This window comes from Lepidochelys olivacea (assembly GCF_965140295.1).
Source record: "Lepidochelys olivacea isolate rLepOli2 genome assembly, chromosome: 20".
Taxonomy (NCBI): domain Eukaryota; kingdom Metazoa; phylum Chordata; order Testudines; family Cheloniidae; genus Lepidochelys; species Lepidochelys olivacea.
In genome coordinates this window covers 3475121-3490702 of record NC_140430.1, presented here as the reverse complement: position 1 = coordinate 3490702, position 15582 = coordinate 3475121, and the positions used below count along the sequence as shown (strand labels likewise).

General features: G+C 62.4%; 1 protein-coding gene across 8 annotated transcripts in view; it reads left to right on the top strand.

The window, feature by feature from the left end:
* R3HDM2 (R3H domain containing 2) overlaps positions 1-15582 on the top strand; it is a 106238-nt gene that overhangs the window by 89430 nt on the left and 1226 nt on the right. For 6 of the 8 annotated variants that reach the window (XM_084610625.1, XM_084610628.1, XM_084610627.1 and 3 more), the window contains 10 exons: positions 771-860; positions 1933-2175; positions 4114-4240; positions 5543-5781; positions 6435-6589; positions 7358-7458; positions 11864-12033; positions 12244-12388; positions 13061-13161; positions 14505-14589. In XM_084610625.1, the coding sequence (XP_084466751.1) occupies positions 771-860; positions 1933-2175; positions 4114-4240; positions 5543-5781; positions 6435-6589; positions 7358-7458; positions 11864-12033; positions 12244-12388; positions 13061-13161; positions 14505-14589 (1456 nt within the window). The remainder of the gene's footprint in view (positions 1-770; positions 861-1932; positions 2176-4113; positions 4241-5542; positions 5782-6434; positions 6590-7357; positions 7459-11863; positions 12034-12243; positions 12389-13060; positions 13162-14504; positions 14590-15582) is intronic. The other 2 variants (XM_084610624.1, XM_084610630.1) reach the window with 2 other exon arrangements.

Below are 15582 nucleotides of genomic sequence, written 5' to 3'. Positions count from 1 at the left end.
TCCATCCCTCCCCCCGCCATGGCCAGTTCTCTCCAGTGGTGGTTGATTTCCCCGTTGCTTTGTCCGAGATCTGGTGGGAGTTTGGGTGTGAGCCACGGGGTGTTGGCAAAGGCTTTGGAGGTGCAGTGTTGCCACGTCGTCACATGTCTCAGCTAAAGCCTCAGCTCCTGGAGTCCTGTGATTACAGGAGAATCTTGGCCCTGAAAAGCTTGGAACCAGGAGGTGAACGGGAAGAACACGGCACTTCCCGGGGTTTCAATTCTCATGGGTTTATAGCTGATCTCATGGCAGGTTGGATCACGTGGAGTTAGCAGCGTTAAACTACAGTGCGGTCAGTGATGAGAAAAATCTGCCCAAGTCCAAGAGCCGGCAGGCAGCTGAACAGTCCCTTAAAGGCTAAAATGGGGGTGGGGAGCAGTGGGGGGCAACCCCAGGGGTGGCATGAGAGGAATGCGGGATCTCTGTCCCTCTGCGCCCAGCAAAGGTGCCTGCGTGGGGGAGGAGTTTCTGAAAGAGCAGAAAGTGTCAGCGTTTGTGTGAGGGGGTGAGAGCTCCCCCCCCCCCCCCCGGTTCCTCTTCCACCCACCCCCTTCCAGCCCCCCACGGAGACAGGCTTCCCCAGCTCCCCAGAGCAGCCTGCTCTCTGACCTCTGCAGCCCCGTCCTCTGTGTGTCTGGAATGAGCTCAGATGACTAACCTTGCCCTTCCTTCTTTCTCTCCCCTCCTCCCCCCGAACCTCTCTCTTCTCTCCCCTTCTCCGCTGGTCTCAGCCGGTCCCAGCTCTGCAGCCTGTTCAGTACTCTGCCAGCTCCTGTCCCCAGGTCCTCCTGCCCGTGTCTCCGCCCCAGCAGTACAACATGGTATAACCCGTTCTCGCCCGTGTCTGTCCCGTGTGTGCCGTGTCTGTGTTGTGCGAGCTTTGCTAACCCGGGCTGTTCTGCAGGGCCCGACTCTCCGGGTGGGGGCTAGAGCCAGGGCAGGCGGGCGGAGGGGCAGGGCTGCTGTGGGGGTGCAGGTAGTGGCCCCAGTGGCTTGTGTTAAACCCGCCTTGAGAAGCAGGTGTGGACTCCCAGTCGGCGCCGGACTGAGCATGCTCACCCGCCGTCCCATCACCCGGTGCTTTGGCCCCGGGACCCCCGGCCTTCGGTGGTTTGCTGTGGCCCATTTTCATCCCCTGGAGCTATCCCGCAGGGCGTGCTGGGAAAGGCAGAGCACTGCGTGCTGGGAGTGGGGGACCGCGTTCCCTTACGCAGCAGTGAGCAGACGGGGCTCAAGCTGACAGCAAGGGAAAGAGGACGGAGGGGCTGCACCAGCATTTGGGGGTCATTTTGCAAACGCCTGATGTCTGGATTCCCAAAGCAGCTAGCAGGAGCTGCCTATTAAGCTACTGACTGACTGCACAAGGAGCATCGGACCGGTGCCCGGTCGCCTCCGTCCACTCACTCCGGCCCTGTCCCTGGAGGTCTTTGCAGGTGCTCAGCTAGGAACAGCTCTGGTTGCAGGATTGCAGGCTGCCCGGTGGCTCTGCAGTGTGCTACGTGAGCCTGGAGTGGACTGTGACTGCCAGGGCAAAATCCCGGGAGGGGTTCGCACTTTAGGGCAGGCCCCGAGGCCATAAGAACTTGGGGGCAAAGGCTGGCTGGCCCGGCATGTTCCCCAGCTGGGCTGGGGCACAAGGGGACCACATTACTCTTTATTTAGTGACTCCATCCTCCCAACCCCTGCCACAGACCCACAGGCTCCTTGCTTCCAGCCCCGAAGACAGGTTCCTGACCTTGCGAACGTGATCTGCCCAAGCGCCATGCTCACAACTGTGGGCTTCTCCGGAGGCAGCTCTGAGTGGTGGGGGGTAGAAGCTTCTCGTCCTCGCTGTTGGCATGACCCAGAGACACCGGTGCCCATGCTCTGTTCTCCTTCTCCCTCCGCCCGCAGGCTGATGAGCTCAGCTCCCCCTTTGGGCAGATCAGCCTCAGCCGTCAGGGCTCCACGGAAGCTCCAGACCCGTCCTCAGCCATGTTCCAGCCGCCCCTCATCTCCCAGCATCCTCAGCAGACGGGATTCATCATGACGTCCCCGGGACAGCCCATCCCTTCCTCCAGCTACTCCACCTCGGGACACACGACTCCCGCTCAGCAAGTCCTGCAGCCCCAGGGCTACCTGCAGCCTCCCCAGCAAGTAAGCAACAAGGGCTGGGACAGTGTGGGTGGCCTGGGGCGAGACAAGCCATGAGGGAGGCTAGTGCCAAGTGTTGGGGTGAAGGGGGGGCAGCCCCTGGGAACGGAGCATCTAGTCCACGGAACTCAGCCTGCACCCTTTGCGCTGGCTACCAGGGGTATTGCAGTGACACGGAGGGGCCTGAGTCGTGGATCAGCACTGCAGACACCCCAGAAAGAGACAGTCCCTGCCCCACCCTGCTTGGTGTCATGGGGCTTGTCTGCACGGGAAGGCTAGACCAGTAGGAATTACGGTCTGAATGTGGCCAGGGGGACGTTCTCGGGCCAGGTCTGCACTGCAGTTGGTCAGGGCTGGGATGAGGGGTGGTTCCTAACCAGCAAAGCCCCAGTATAGACCCAGTTATACCCGCAAAACCCGCTTTTGCCACTATCGCTAATTTCACTCACGGGGCTGGAATAAGCCCTATCGCTATAAAGCTCAGTTCTGCCTCTATCCGCTGCGTCCACACGTGGCGGGTTTTGCCAGGATAGCTCTGCCAGCAAAACCTTCAAGCATAGACCCGGCCTTACTCCGGAATATGAGGGGCCTTTTCTGGGCTTAGTTTATGCCCCTTGGGAAGCGGGTTAAGGAAAACCCCCACTTTTACTCCCGAATAAAAGTGTTTGCCTGGCGAATTCGAACTGCACCATAACCAGTCAGACTTTCGAGTATAGGCCAAGCCCTAAAGATAGGTCTGCGGGTACTTGCATGGACAACAAAAATTTGGTGGCGGGCTCTTGTATCTAGTTCTAACATGACCAAGCAGCTGGAAGTTGAAGCTAGGCACATTCAGACTGGAAATAGGACATTTTGACCAGTGATGAGAGTGAACCATCGGGACAACTGGCCGAGGGCTGTGGTGGGTTCTCTGGCACTGGCGGTTTTAAATCAAGATCCATGAATGGTTTTTCTACAAGAGCAGCCATAGTTCAACCAGGAATTCTTTCGGGGAAGTCCCAGGGCCTCTGTTATCGGGCGGTGGGACTAGCCCATGAAAGACGAGAGACATTGGGGTGGAGCATAAGAAAACACACTGGTCAGCGTCCATTGGGAAGGAGATTCTCCTTCACTTCCTGTCCTACACTCTTGCCCAGCTTGGTGCTGTGCAGTATATCACCCCCAGAGATGGCTGCAATCTGAGGGGGTGCTGACGGGATCCCTGTGTCCAGATCAGAGAAAATCCCAGGTACTGCTGGGCTCTTGAACCTAGCGGAGGAAGGTGGAACACGAACCGGTGGCTGGAAGGTGAAACCAGCCCCGTTCCGGTTGGTAGAAAGGCCCCACTGGTTAGCAGGGCAGGTGATGAACTCTTGGAAGTGATGTCCAAGGGGAGCGGTCGGGTCTCCCACTCTGGATGGCTCCAAATCCAGCCTGGCTGGAAGATGCTTTAGTCGAACACGTTGCACAGGGTAACTGGGTGACGCGCTGGCCTGGGATCTATACACTGATGCTCTAACAGTCATGTCTAACCTTAAGCTCTAGAGATCTATAAAGAAACCGTGTAAGGCCCCGATCCTGCAGCTTGTCCTCACGTCGGTAGGGTTCCCCCACGGCCCCACAGTGCTGTCATTGGGGCCCGGCGTGGGTGGGAGTTGGGACCTCCTGAACCTCGACTGCTACGTCACCGTGTCCCCCTTCCCTTCCCCTGCTGTGCTGGCATGAATCCAAAGACACCCCCCAATGCCCATCACACGCCCACAGGCTGCTGCCCCGGCTCTGGTTCCCGGCCCTGTAGGGGCGGCTTTGTGAGCTTGCAGGGCGGGGGCTCGTTCCTCTCTCGCAGCAGCCCCAGCGTGAGTCCTGGCTGGTCTGGGGAGGGCAGAAGGCCTGGGACCTCCATTTTCTCACCCGTTGCTCGGAGCGGCTCGATTTCTCCACAGACTTTCTTTGTTCTGCTAGATTCAGGTTTCCTACTACCCGCCCGGGCAGTATCCGAACTCCAGCCAGCAATACAGACCTCTCAGTCACCCGGTGGCCTTCAGCCCCCAGCGCAGTCAGCAGCTCCCACAGCCTGCACAGCAGCCTGGTAAGGGGCTCGGGCAGGCGCCGGCCAGGGCTGGGCGGCGGGAGGGGTCTGCGGCGATCTGCCCTTTTTTGGAGCTGCTCCCACCCGATGACAGGTTAATAGTCTGTGAGCAGGGCTTGTGCCCCCCCAGGCCTTGTCTATTTGCCCACCAGCTGCAGTTACTCGTAACTTGCTCCAAAATGTTTCTCTGGCTTAGAGACGGCGTCACAGCAAATCCTCTTTCTCACTGCCAGGCCGGTGGGCTTTGTTCACACCCTCAGGATCCCTCCGCCAGCCAGATTTGGGGTTGGGGAGGGATTTCCCCCCCAGCTCGGATTGGCAGGGGGAGTGGGGTGGGGGTGGTTCCGGCAGTGTGGGATGCGCTTTGCTGGGATTTCTTGGCAAGTCTCACCTATCCAGTTCCCTGTGATGTCCAAGGCCTCAGGCATCGGTGGTACCTGGGTCTCCCCTGTTCTAAGCCTGGGGCTCACAGCTTAGTTTCCTGGGGGCTGAAATGCATTAGTCTGACTAAATGCTTTGGCTTTGACAGGAGTCCAGGGTGAGCTATGCAGGAGGTCAGACGGGCGAGCTAATGGTCCCATCTGGCCTTTAAGGCTATGAAACCAGGAGGAGTTTCTACCCTCTGTCTCAGCCCAGAAGCCTTGTATCCCCGTCTCCCCGCTCCCACCCCCGCTGACAGTTAACCTTTCCACCAGAGTGCAGGAAAGAACTTTAAACCCCGTTTGTTAATGCATAAGAAGAACACTTAAAACTGGCTGAATTTTTATAGCTGGAGCTTTTCCATCCAGCCTGCGGGACTCTCTGCCGCAAGATATCATGGAGGGCAAGAGCTTTTCAAACCTTTCCTGCTTCCAGGCATAAACCAACTGGAAGAGATGGTGTGACCTATTGGGAAGAGCACTGGACTTGGGAGTCAGGAGCCCTGGGTTCTATTCCCAGCTCCGTCACTGACCAGCTGGGTGTCTGTGGTCAAGTCGCAGCCCCTCCCTGTGCCTCAGTTTCCCCATCTGTCGAATAGGGAGAATCATACTGACTCCCTCTGTAGAGTGCACTGATGGAAGAGGCTAGAGAACAGCGAGAGATACTGACCGGGGTGGTGGGGGGGTTGGAACTTTCCCTGGGGTCGGGGTAGACCTGCTGTGGTGCCTGTCATAGGGGTCCGTCCTGGTCGAGCGGCCTCCTCGCTGCAGAGCCTTCCCAGCTGCCGCTGGGGTGCGGAACGTGAACGAAGGGACCCGAGCTGCATCACTGGAGTTGCGCGGTGCCCCAGAGACGCGCTTACGTCCCGCCCCTGTCCCGCAGCAGGTTTACAGCCAATGATGTCCAACCAGCAGCAGACGTACCAGGGCATGCTGGGAGTCCAGCCGTCCCAGACCCCCGGCCTCCTCAGCAATCAGAGGAGCAACATGGGGAGCCAGATGCAAAGCATGCTGGGAGTCCAGCCGTCCCAGACCTCCGGCCTCCTCAGCAATCAAAGAGGCAACATGGGGAGCCAGATGCAAGGCCTGATGGTCCAGTACACGGCACTGCCCTCGTATCAGGTGGGCAGCGGGGCCACGTGACATAACTCGGGGGCGACGCCAGCCCAGCTGAGATAAGGCTGCTGTATACCAGCTTCGGCCTGGGCTCCCGGGCGAGGGAACCCCCCTGCGTGTCGCTCCCGGCACTCCCAAAAGCCAGGCCGGTGTGTGAGCCCTGACGTCTGCATGCTGCCCCCGCGCCAGTTTCCAGGGTAACTGGGTATTGATAGTCACAGCGGGCGCAGCTAGATTCGTCTAGCTCCTGACATAATCCAGAGCAGAGGGTGTGAACCGGAGGCCGGGCGCATAATGCTGGCTGCACAGACGGGGTCCCCCAGAAGCCTGCTCCTCCTGCCTTGCTTCTCACACCCATGGGTGTTCTCATTCCCCGGCAGTGGCGTGAACCCGTCACTCCCTCCCCGTGCTGGGCTGGGGGAGAGGCCGCGGTGCGAAAGGCTCTGACGCTGGGAGCTTGGGGGTGTGGGCAGAGCCAGTCCCAGCCCACAATGCCCTGGGCTCTCTGCCCTGGGCCTTCCACCCCTTCCCTAGCAAGGCTGCCCCCAGCCTGGTGTGGACTCCCTCACGTTCCTCCTTTGGTTCCGGTCACACCTCGGGTGGGAGCGCCGCTTCCTCCAGTGCCGCTCTCCATGGCTCCCCTCCGCTTCTCGATGCAGGTCCCGGTGGCTAGCGAGTCGCAGGGGGTGGTCCAGCAGCCGTTCCAGCAGCCGGTGCTGGTGCCCGCCAGCCAGTCGGTTCAGGGAGGGCTGCAGTCCGGCGGGATGCCGGTCTATTACAGCGTCATCCCCACGGCCCAGCAGAACGGCACCAGGTAAGGTGAGCGGCATCTCCAGCCCACCTCCGCTCGGAGAGCGAGGGGCCACGGTGCCTGGGGGGGGCCGTGCGGCGGGTGGTTGCTGGCTGAGCTGGCCTTGGTCAAAGGGGAGAGGATCAGCAAGGCAGAGTCGCAGGGGCCAGGGGGGGCCTTTGCTGCTGGGCTGGCAAGATTCTGGGCAGTGGGGGATAACCAGGGGGCACGTAGGGGGCTGTGTTTGGAGCCTCTCCTGCTCCAGGGTCTTAGGCACAGCTGCTGAGGAGCAGAGGGTTTAGCTCCTTCCAAGGCAGGCCTGTCGCCCACATGCCCAAGCTGTGATGTCCTCGGGCATCAGGGCAGGAAGGTGCGGGGCAGGTGATGCGCTGGGGTCCCCCATCCGTTCCTTCCCAGTTGGGCCGTGCCGTTCCACCACATTCCTACTTGCAGCAGCAGCCCTGAGCTCGCAGCTGGAGCCCCCTGCTCGCCCCGCTGGCCTTCCCTGCCCAACCGAAGAGTCGGGGCATCAGCATCGCCAGAGTTCCCTTTCTCCCAGCCGTAGTGTGGCACTCCTCCCCAGAACCGGCTGCACTGCAGCAGTCCTGTGAGCCAGGAGCCAGCACGGGGAGGGCTGCCCCAAGTCCCCGTGCGTCTGCAGAGCGGGGAGGTGACCCCAGCACAAACGGGTGTGGTCGCCCAGCCCCTGGGTTGGGGAGAAGCTGCCTCTCAAAGGCGGGGTCTGGGGAAATGCAGCTCTGACGCCTCACTGCAGCTCTCTCCTCCTGGCAGCCCCTCGGTCGGGTACCTGCAGCCTCCCGGCTCCGAGCAGTATCAGATGCCCCAGTCTCCCTCGCCCTGCAGCCCGCCACAGATGCAGCAGCCGTATTCGGGTAAGGAGAGACCGCCGGTTCCCAGGCTCACCCTGCCCCCTGCTGGGGTGCTGGGAAGTACCTTGGCGTCCTAGCCCAGGAGGGGCTGGCTCTCTGGGGGGGGTTGGTAACACACAGCTGAGCCACCTGCTCCGACCCAGGCCGACAGAAGCGGTTGGTGGCTTCTGTGAACTGAGTCGGGTGGGTCTCAGCCCAGTTCCCTGCCCCCCACGGTCATCAGCAGACAAGCCAAGGCCGGGCTGGGGCCAGGCAGAGCCTGGTGTGGGGCAGCCAGCCCTGCTGCCCTGCCTCCTCTGGGAGAGACGCTGGGCGGCCAGGCTGCCCCGCCACCAGGGCTCTGTAGGGAAATTGGAGAAAGAGACGGAGGCAGCTCAGCGTTCGGACACTCTGGGACGGCCGGTGCGTTCACCTAGCGATCCAGGTCCCTGGGGGGAGAACTGGGGCAGGGCTGCTCTGCTCACACAGCCCAGCTCTGCACCTCCCCCGCAGTGGCTGTGAGTGGTGCCCAGGGGCCCGGCCCCTCTGCCCGTGGGCTAGCCAGGCATTTCAGCCAGGGCCAACTGGGCTCTTCCCAGCCTTGTGTTGGCTGGGCCTCACATGCCATCTGCTGGGGGCACCGGGTATGGCAGCGGGCTCTGGGCGTTCTCAGACTCGACAGCCTTGAATTGGCTGGAATCAAGCTTTTAAAACTGTGGTGACAGGCAGGGGGCTAGGAGCTAGGACTCCTGGGTTCTATCCCCAGCTCTGGAGGGGAGTGGGGTCTAGATGTTAGCACAGGGGGGGCTGGGAGCCAGGACTCCTGGCATGCGCTGGGCCTGGGCACCCAGGGCAGAGTGGTGTGGGCATTTGGGGGCACTGGTGCTGCTGGGGATGTTGAACTGGGCCCCCCGTGCATATCTGGGGGGCAGCAGGCCATGCAGGAGAGGCAGGTGTTAGGGGAGGGGTCGGGCGGGTACACAGGAAGTACGAGGGAGCGCGTCTCTAGGCTCCCGGGGGAGGGTGCCAGGGTTTTCGCACCAACACCTCTCTGTAGTCGACCGGCATTAGCCAAACCCCTGGGGCTGCCTGGCATTGCGAGCAGGCGGCCAGGACGGATCAGCTAGGTCAGGAGTGACCCTGCAACAGCTGCGCGGCCCGTGATGTCACCCTTCCCCTCTCCAGCTGGCTGGGGGGCCGGGGGTCAGCAGCCAGGCCAAGGCCAGAGCAGAACATCTGTACCAGCCCAGCTATGGCTGCTTTCTTGAGCTGCCCCCCGCCCCTTCCCCCGTCGGCCAGAGCAGGGTTTAGCGCTGGTAAATTTCCCTCATCCTCCTGCCAGCACCGAGGGGGGCGAACACGGCCCCGCCTGGCACTGCCCCGGTCCCGTCCCAGCGCAGTGCAACCCCAGTGTGGTCAGCCGGCTGGGCTGGGCCGCAGAGAGCACGGAGCCCGGTTCCAGGTGGCACTAGCAGGCGCTGCTCCCACTAGGCTGCACTGCCTCCCCTGAGGAGCAAGGCTGGGGCTGCGGGGAGAAAGGAGGTGCGGGAGAGCGGAGTCGTTGGTGGCCAGGCCGGGGCACTGCTTTGCTCTCCGCTCCCTGTTTCTTCCCCTGGGGGAGCCTGGCATGGTCTGGATCAGACCCCCCGAGAAGGACAGGAAAGGAATGCTCCCTGGGGTCCCTGTGCCCTGGAGCCACCCGCTCTGCCATCCTCGCCGCAGCCCCACGGGGTCACCCAAGTGCAGGCTGGGGCCCCGGGAGCTCCAGACTTCCACTGCAGGTGGACACAGCGGGAGTGATGGGGGTGCAGTGCCAGGCATGGGGAGACAAGGAATAGGAAGTGCCATGCCAGACACAGTGCCAGGCATGGAGATGCAGTGCCAGGCACAGGGAAGGATTGGGGGGCAGTGCCAGGCATGGAGATGTAATGCCAGGCACGGGGAAGGATTGGAGTGCCGTGCCAGGCACAGGGAAGGATTGGGGTGCAGTGCCGGGCATGGAGATGCAGTGACAGGCACCGGGAAGGATTGGGGTGCAGTGCCGGGCACGGAGATGTAGTGCCAGGCACAGGGAAGGATTGGAGTGCAGTGTCGGGCATGGAGATGCAGTGCCAGACACAGGGAAGGATTGGGGTGCAGTGCCGGGCATGGAGATGTAATGCCAGGCATAGGGAAGGATTGGAGTGCCGTGCCAGGTACAGGGAAGGATTGGGGTGCAGTGCCGGGCATGGAGATGCAGTGACAGGCACCGGGAAGGATTGGGGTGCAGAGCCAGGCATGGAGGTGCAGTGGCTGGCACAGGGAAGGATTGGGGTGCAGAGCCAGGCATGGAGGTGCAGTGCCTGGCACAGGACAGGATTGGGGTGCAGTACCAGGCATGGAGATGCAGTGCCAGGCACAGGGAAGGATTGGAGTGCAGTGACGGGCATGGAGATGCAGTGCCTGGCACAGGGAAGGGTTGGGGTGCAGTGCCGGCATGGAGGTGCAGTGCCTGGCACAGGGAAGGGTTGGAGTGCAGTGCCAGGCATGGAGGTGCAGTGCCTGGCACAGGGAAGGATTGGGGTGCAGTGCCGGGCATGGAGGTGCAGTTCCTGGCACAGGGAAGGATTGGGGTGCAGTTCCAGGCACAGGGAAGGATTGGGGTGCAGTGCCAGGCATGTAGATGCAGTGCCTGGCACAGGGAAGGATTGGAGTGCAGTGCCTGGCACAGGGAAGGATTGGAGTGCAGTGCCAGGCATGGAGATGCTGTGCCAGGCACAGGGAAGGATTGGGGTGCTGTGCCAGGCACAGGGAAGGATTGGGGTGCTGTGCCAGGCACAGGGAAGGATTGGGGTGCAGTGTCGGGCATGGAGATGCAGTGCCAGGCACAGGGAAGGATTGGGGTGCAGTGCCGGGCATGGAGATGCAATGCCAGGCACAGGGAAGGATTGGAGTGCAGTGCCGGGCATGGAGATGCAGTGCCAGGCACAGGGAAGGATTGGAGTGCAGTGACGGGCATGGAGATGCAGTGCCTGGCACAGGGAAGGGTTGGGGTGCAGTGCCTGGCACAGGGAAGGGTTGGAGTGCAGTGCCGGGCATGGAGGTGCAGTGCCTGGCACAGGGAAGGATTGGGGTGCAGTGCCGGGCATGGAGGTGCAGTGCCTGGCACAGGGAAGGATTGGGGTGCAGTGCCGGGCATGGAGGTGCAGTGCCTGGCACAGGGAAGGATTGGGGTGCAGTGCCGGGCATGGAGGTGCAGTGTCTGGCACAGGGAAGGATTGGGGTGCAGTTCCAGGCACAGGGAAGGATTGGGGTGCAGTGCCAGGCATGGAGATGCAGTGCCTGGCACAGGGAAGGATTAGAGTGCAGTGCCTGGCACAGGGAAGGATTGGGGTGCAGTGCCAGGCATGGAGATGCTGTGCCAGGCACAGGGAAGGATTGGGGTGCTGTGCCAGGCACAGGGAAGGATTGGGGTGCTGTGCCAGGCACAGGGAAGGATTGGGGTGCTGTGCCGGGCATGGAGATGCAATGCCAGGCACAGGGAAGGATTGGAGTGCAGTGCCGGGCATGGAGATGCAGTGCCTGGCACAGGGAAGGATTGGAGTGCAGTGCCGGGCATGGAGATGCAGTGCCTGGCACAGGGAAGGATTGGAGTGCACTGCCGGGCATGGAGATGCAGTGCCTGGCACAGGGAAGGATTGGGGTGCAGTGCCGGGCATGGAGATGCTGTGCCAGACACAGGAAAGGATTGGGGTGCAGTGCCGGGCATGGAGATGCAGTGCCAGGCACAGGGAAGGATTGGGGTGCAGTTCCAGGCACAGGGAAGGATTGGGGTGCAGTGCCAGGCATGGAGATGCAGTGCCAGACACAGGAAAGGATTGGGGTGCAGTGCCGGGCATGGAGATGCAATGCCAGGCACAGGGAAGGATTGGAGTGCAGTTCCAGGCACAGTGAAGGATTGGGGTGCAGTGCCGGGCATGGAGATGCTGTGCCAGACACAGGGAAGGATTGGAGTGCAGTGCCGAGCATGGAGATGCAGTGCCAGGCACAGGGAAGGATTGGGGTGCAGTGCCAGGCACAGGGAAGGATTGGGGTGCAGTGCCGGGCATGGAGATGCTGTGCCAGACACAGGGAAGGATTGGGGTGCAGTGCCAGCCATGGAGATGCAATGCCAGGCACAGGGAAGGATTGGAGTGCAGTGCCAGGCATAGGGAAGGATTGGGGTGCAGTACCAGGCACAGGGAAGGATTGGGGTGCAGTGCCAGGCATGGTCCCCCCAGAAAGCCCCTGCACCACCGAGTGGAGGTTTCTGTAGCCAGGGGAGCCGCTCCCAGCCCCCGCTCCCCAGGCTCTGATGTGAGCACCCCTCGCCTGGCTGGGGGCAGGGGGTGCCCGTCCCGGCTTTGTGACCCTGGGAGCTCCCGTCCCAGCCGCCGTCTCCTCTTGGCAGGGGTGTCTCCGCCGGGGCCCGGCGTGGTCGTGATGCAGCTGAACGTGCCCAGCGGCCCCCAGCCCCCGCAGAACCCTCCCGTGGTGCAGTGGAGCCACTGTAAATACTATGGCCTGGACCAGCGGGGGCAGAAGCCGGGGGACCTGTACCACCCAGACACCAGCGCCCAGGTACAGGGCGGGGGGGCCACTGCAGCCTGGGCGGGACCCCGGCCTGAGCCTGATGCGGTCAGAGAAGGGCCCCAGGCACTAGCCCAAGGCCAGGGGGGCTGGGGGTCGGATTCAGCCCCTTGCAGAGAGCCAGCTCAGCACGTCCCCGTGGGGTGGGGGTAGGGGGCGCGGGGCCTGATCCGTGCCTCTAACCCTTTCCCCCGTCTCCAGGCCAGCACCCAGCTAACCAGCCCCATCACGTCCCCCACTCAGTCCCCGACGCCCTCTCCCGTGACCAACCTCAGCAGCGTCTGCACAGGGCTCGGCCCGCTCCCGGTCCTCACTCAGTTTCCCCGGCCCGTGGGCCCAGCACAAGGTGAGAAGGGCGCCAAGGGTGAGACGGGGTGCGGGGAGCCTTGGAACCAGAAGAGCCTCTATGGTGAAACTGGCCAAGCTCAGAGCTCCGAGGAGCCCGGGCCCAAGGCATGGGGTGGTCTTGACGGGGTGCATTGTGGGAGTTTGCATCCGGACAATGGGCCCTTGGCCTGGTCCCCTGGGGAGGCACCGGTGGCCAGAGAGTGAACCCTGACTTGCCGAGGCAGCCTTCGAACCTGCAAAGCAGTCGCTGGGTAGAGCCTGGCGCTCCAGGGAGCTGAGGCCTCTCAGCCAGCTGTTGCAGGGGGCGGAGCCTGGTGCCCCGTGGGGCGGGGCCTGCTGGCCAGGTGTTACAGGACCCACCAGATGGGTTATTTCCATAGCGTCGGTTGCCTTGAAAACCCGAACTCAAGGCCTGCGAGCGTCCCATATAACCACTCACCCTGCTACTGTCACGTCCTCCCCGCCTTTCCGGCCCGTGCCAGTGAGACTGGTGCCCAGAGAGGAGGCCTCACCCCCTTGCGCCCCCCCCCAGGGGATGGCTGTGGCCGAGCTGACGCGCACGTCCCTGGCAGGAGCAGGGAGCGTGGAGGGAAGGACCATCTCCTGTGGGGTTCTGCAGCGCTGCACCCCCCCGCCCCAGCACCCCCAAATCTCTGCTTCTGCTTTCCAGGCGACGGGCGCTACTCTCTACTGGGCCAGCCACTGCAGTACAATCTCTCCATCTGCCCTGCTCCTCTGCTGCCCAGCCAGTCCACCTACAGCACACACCAGGTAGGGAGAGTGCGGCCGCCAGCCCGGAGGCAGGCTGGGGTCCCCCATCACAGCCAGTCCTCCTCCTGGCCCCCGACTTCGGATGGAAACATTGGCATAGCTGGGGCTGGAGGAGTGGGGGGCTCGTGACTGGTCTTCCCTGTTCGGATTCGAGGGCTCTTTGGGGGATGCAGAGATTGGGGGGCTCCCAAAGAGGAAGCTGCTCCCTCAGCATGGGTCTGTCTGCAGCACTAGCCCACCCTAGGTGCAGGGACTCACTGGCCTGACGTCTCTGATGCTGTAGCCCTGCTCCTGTCCCCCATCCCCCAGAATTGGACAAGGGAAGCCAGACCTGAGTCCCAAGGTGGGAAAACAGGAGACTTTTTTCCTTAATGGTGGGTTTTCGACCAAAAACTCTGTTTTTGACAAACTCAAAACATAGAGAAAAAGTCCTGCACACCACACACAATTAACCTGTGGAACTCATTGCCAGGGGACGTTGTAAAGGCCAAGAGTATAACTGGGTTCAAAGTCATGGCGGACAGGTCCATCAATGGCTGTTAGCCGAGATGGTCAGGGATGAACCCTCAGGCTCTCTGCCCCCCAAGCCTCTGACGGCCAGAAGCTGGGACTAGAGGGCAGGGGGATGGATCACTCGGTAATTGCCCTCTTGTGTTCAGTCTCTCGGAAGCATCTGGCATTTGGATTTGGAAAAGGAACAAGCTTTGAAACTGCGGAATTTCTCCCCTGCCTTCTGTATAAAAGCCCAACAAACAATGCCCCCCCTTCAAACTCCAGCCAGTCACCTTTGTCCCCCAGAAAGAAGCAAAATGTGGGGGGTGAGCCCCAGTTTCCCCTCCCTCAGGCCAGGCAAAAATTACAATAGAGTCAGTCCCAAAGAGTGCCCTCCCCCCGCCCCGGAGCGTGGCCCTTTGCAGACCTAGGCCCTGGTTGGTGCAGAGGGACGCTCGGGCTCCGCCAGGACATGCCCTGCGCTGCAGGATCGGGGCCCTAGCCCAGTGCCCGCAGCCCGTCTCTGAGCAGGCTGACAGCAGGCCGGCTGAGTTCCCATGTAAATAGTCCCTGGGCTGAAACGTCACTCTGCCCCAGCCTCGCCCAAGCCGGACGTCCGCACCGAGCGTCCTGCAGCATCTCCCCCGAGATGGAGACGGGCGCAGGGAGCAAGCTGCTTCCTTGCTCCCTGGCCTGGGAGTGCAGGCTGGAAACGGCCCTTGCCTGTCCCCGCTTGGCTGCACCAGGGGCTGGGCTAACCTCTGTGCTCTGGGCACGCTGGCCAAGGGGCTCCCAGCCGGCTCTGCGGGACGGGGCGGCTTCTCCGGGTGACTCTGTTTTCGCTCTTCCAGGGCCAGACAGGGATGAAACACGGAAACCGAGGCAAGAGACAGGCCCTCAAGTCAGCGTCCACCGACCTCGGCACAAGCGACGTAGGCGAGTGACCTCGGGGGCTGCTCACGCCCACCCGTGCCTGGCCTCGGCTGGCAAACGCCCCAGCCAGCCCAGCCTCCCGGGTGCCTCCCTCGCCAGTCACCTGCCGAGGGGGCAGTTTGAGCCCTTGTCACTGGGCAGCAGGGACCGATCCTGGACGGGACCTGCTGGGGACTAGAGAGGAGAGACCCATGGTCCTCGGAAGAGCTGCCCGCAAGCCCCCTTAGAGAGTGTGCGCGGTGGCAGCAGAGAGGCCCCCGGGCCTCCCCCTCTGCCCCTCTCTGCCCCCGCCACACATGGCACAAAGCGCAGGGCCCTGTGCTCCCCCAGCTGAGCCGCGTCCAGCAGCTGGAGGCGTGTGTGCCAGGAGACGCACACACTGCGCTGTGGGGTGTGATCTAATGGTGAGGGGGGGCTGAGAGCCAGGACTCCTGGGTTCTACCCCCACTTTTGGGGGGCAGTGGGGTCTATTGGTTAAAGTGGGGGGCGGGGCTGGGAGCCAGGTTCTGTGCCCAGCTCAGGGAGGGCAGTCTAGTGGGTAGAGCAGAGCTTGGTGTCCAGACTTGTGGGCTGTTCCTGTCGCTGACTCCCTCTCTCTGCCTGTTTCCCCACCGAGATAGTAGCGGGGTGGCGTCTGCGAAGTGCTTTGAGATCCCCCAGCCGAAGCTGCTCAGCTGGGGTTCTCTCCAAACGCCGGGCTCGGCAGCCGGCAGAGGGCTCTCTGCCGCCCGCCCGGGGAGCACGCTCAGCGCTTGCTAATTGGGGACAGGCTGCAAGGCAATGTCCTGCCACGGGTCTCGGGGGAGGCTTAAAATCCCTCCCCCTTCCCCGCCCCGGATAAACAGCTGCAGCAGGGAGACCCCCTCACTCGGGCAGTGGAGCAGGCAGGGGCCGGGGGATCTGTTACACACTGGTTTAATATTAGCACAGAATTCGGTCTGCCAGGGCCCTGGAACTGCCGCTCACCCCCGCCTGGCTCCCGGAGCCCAAGCCGCA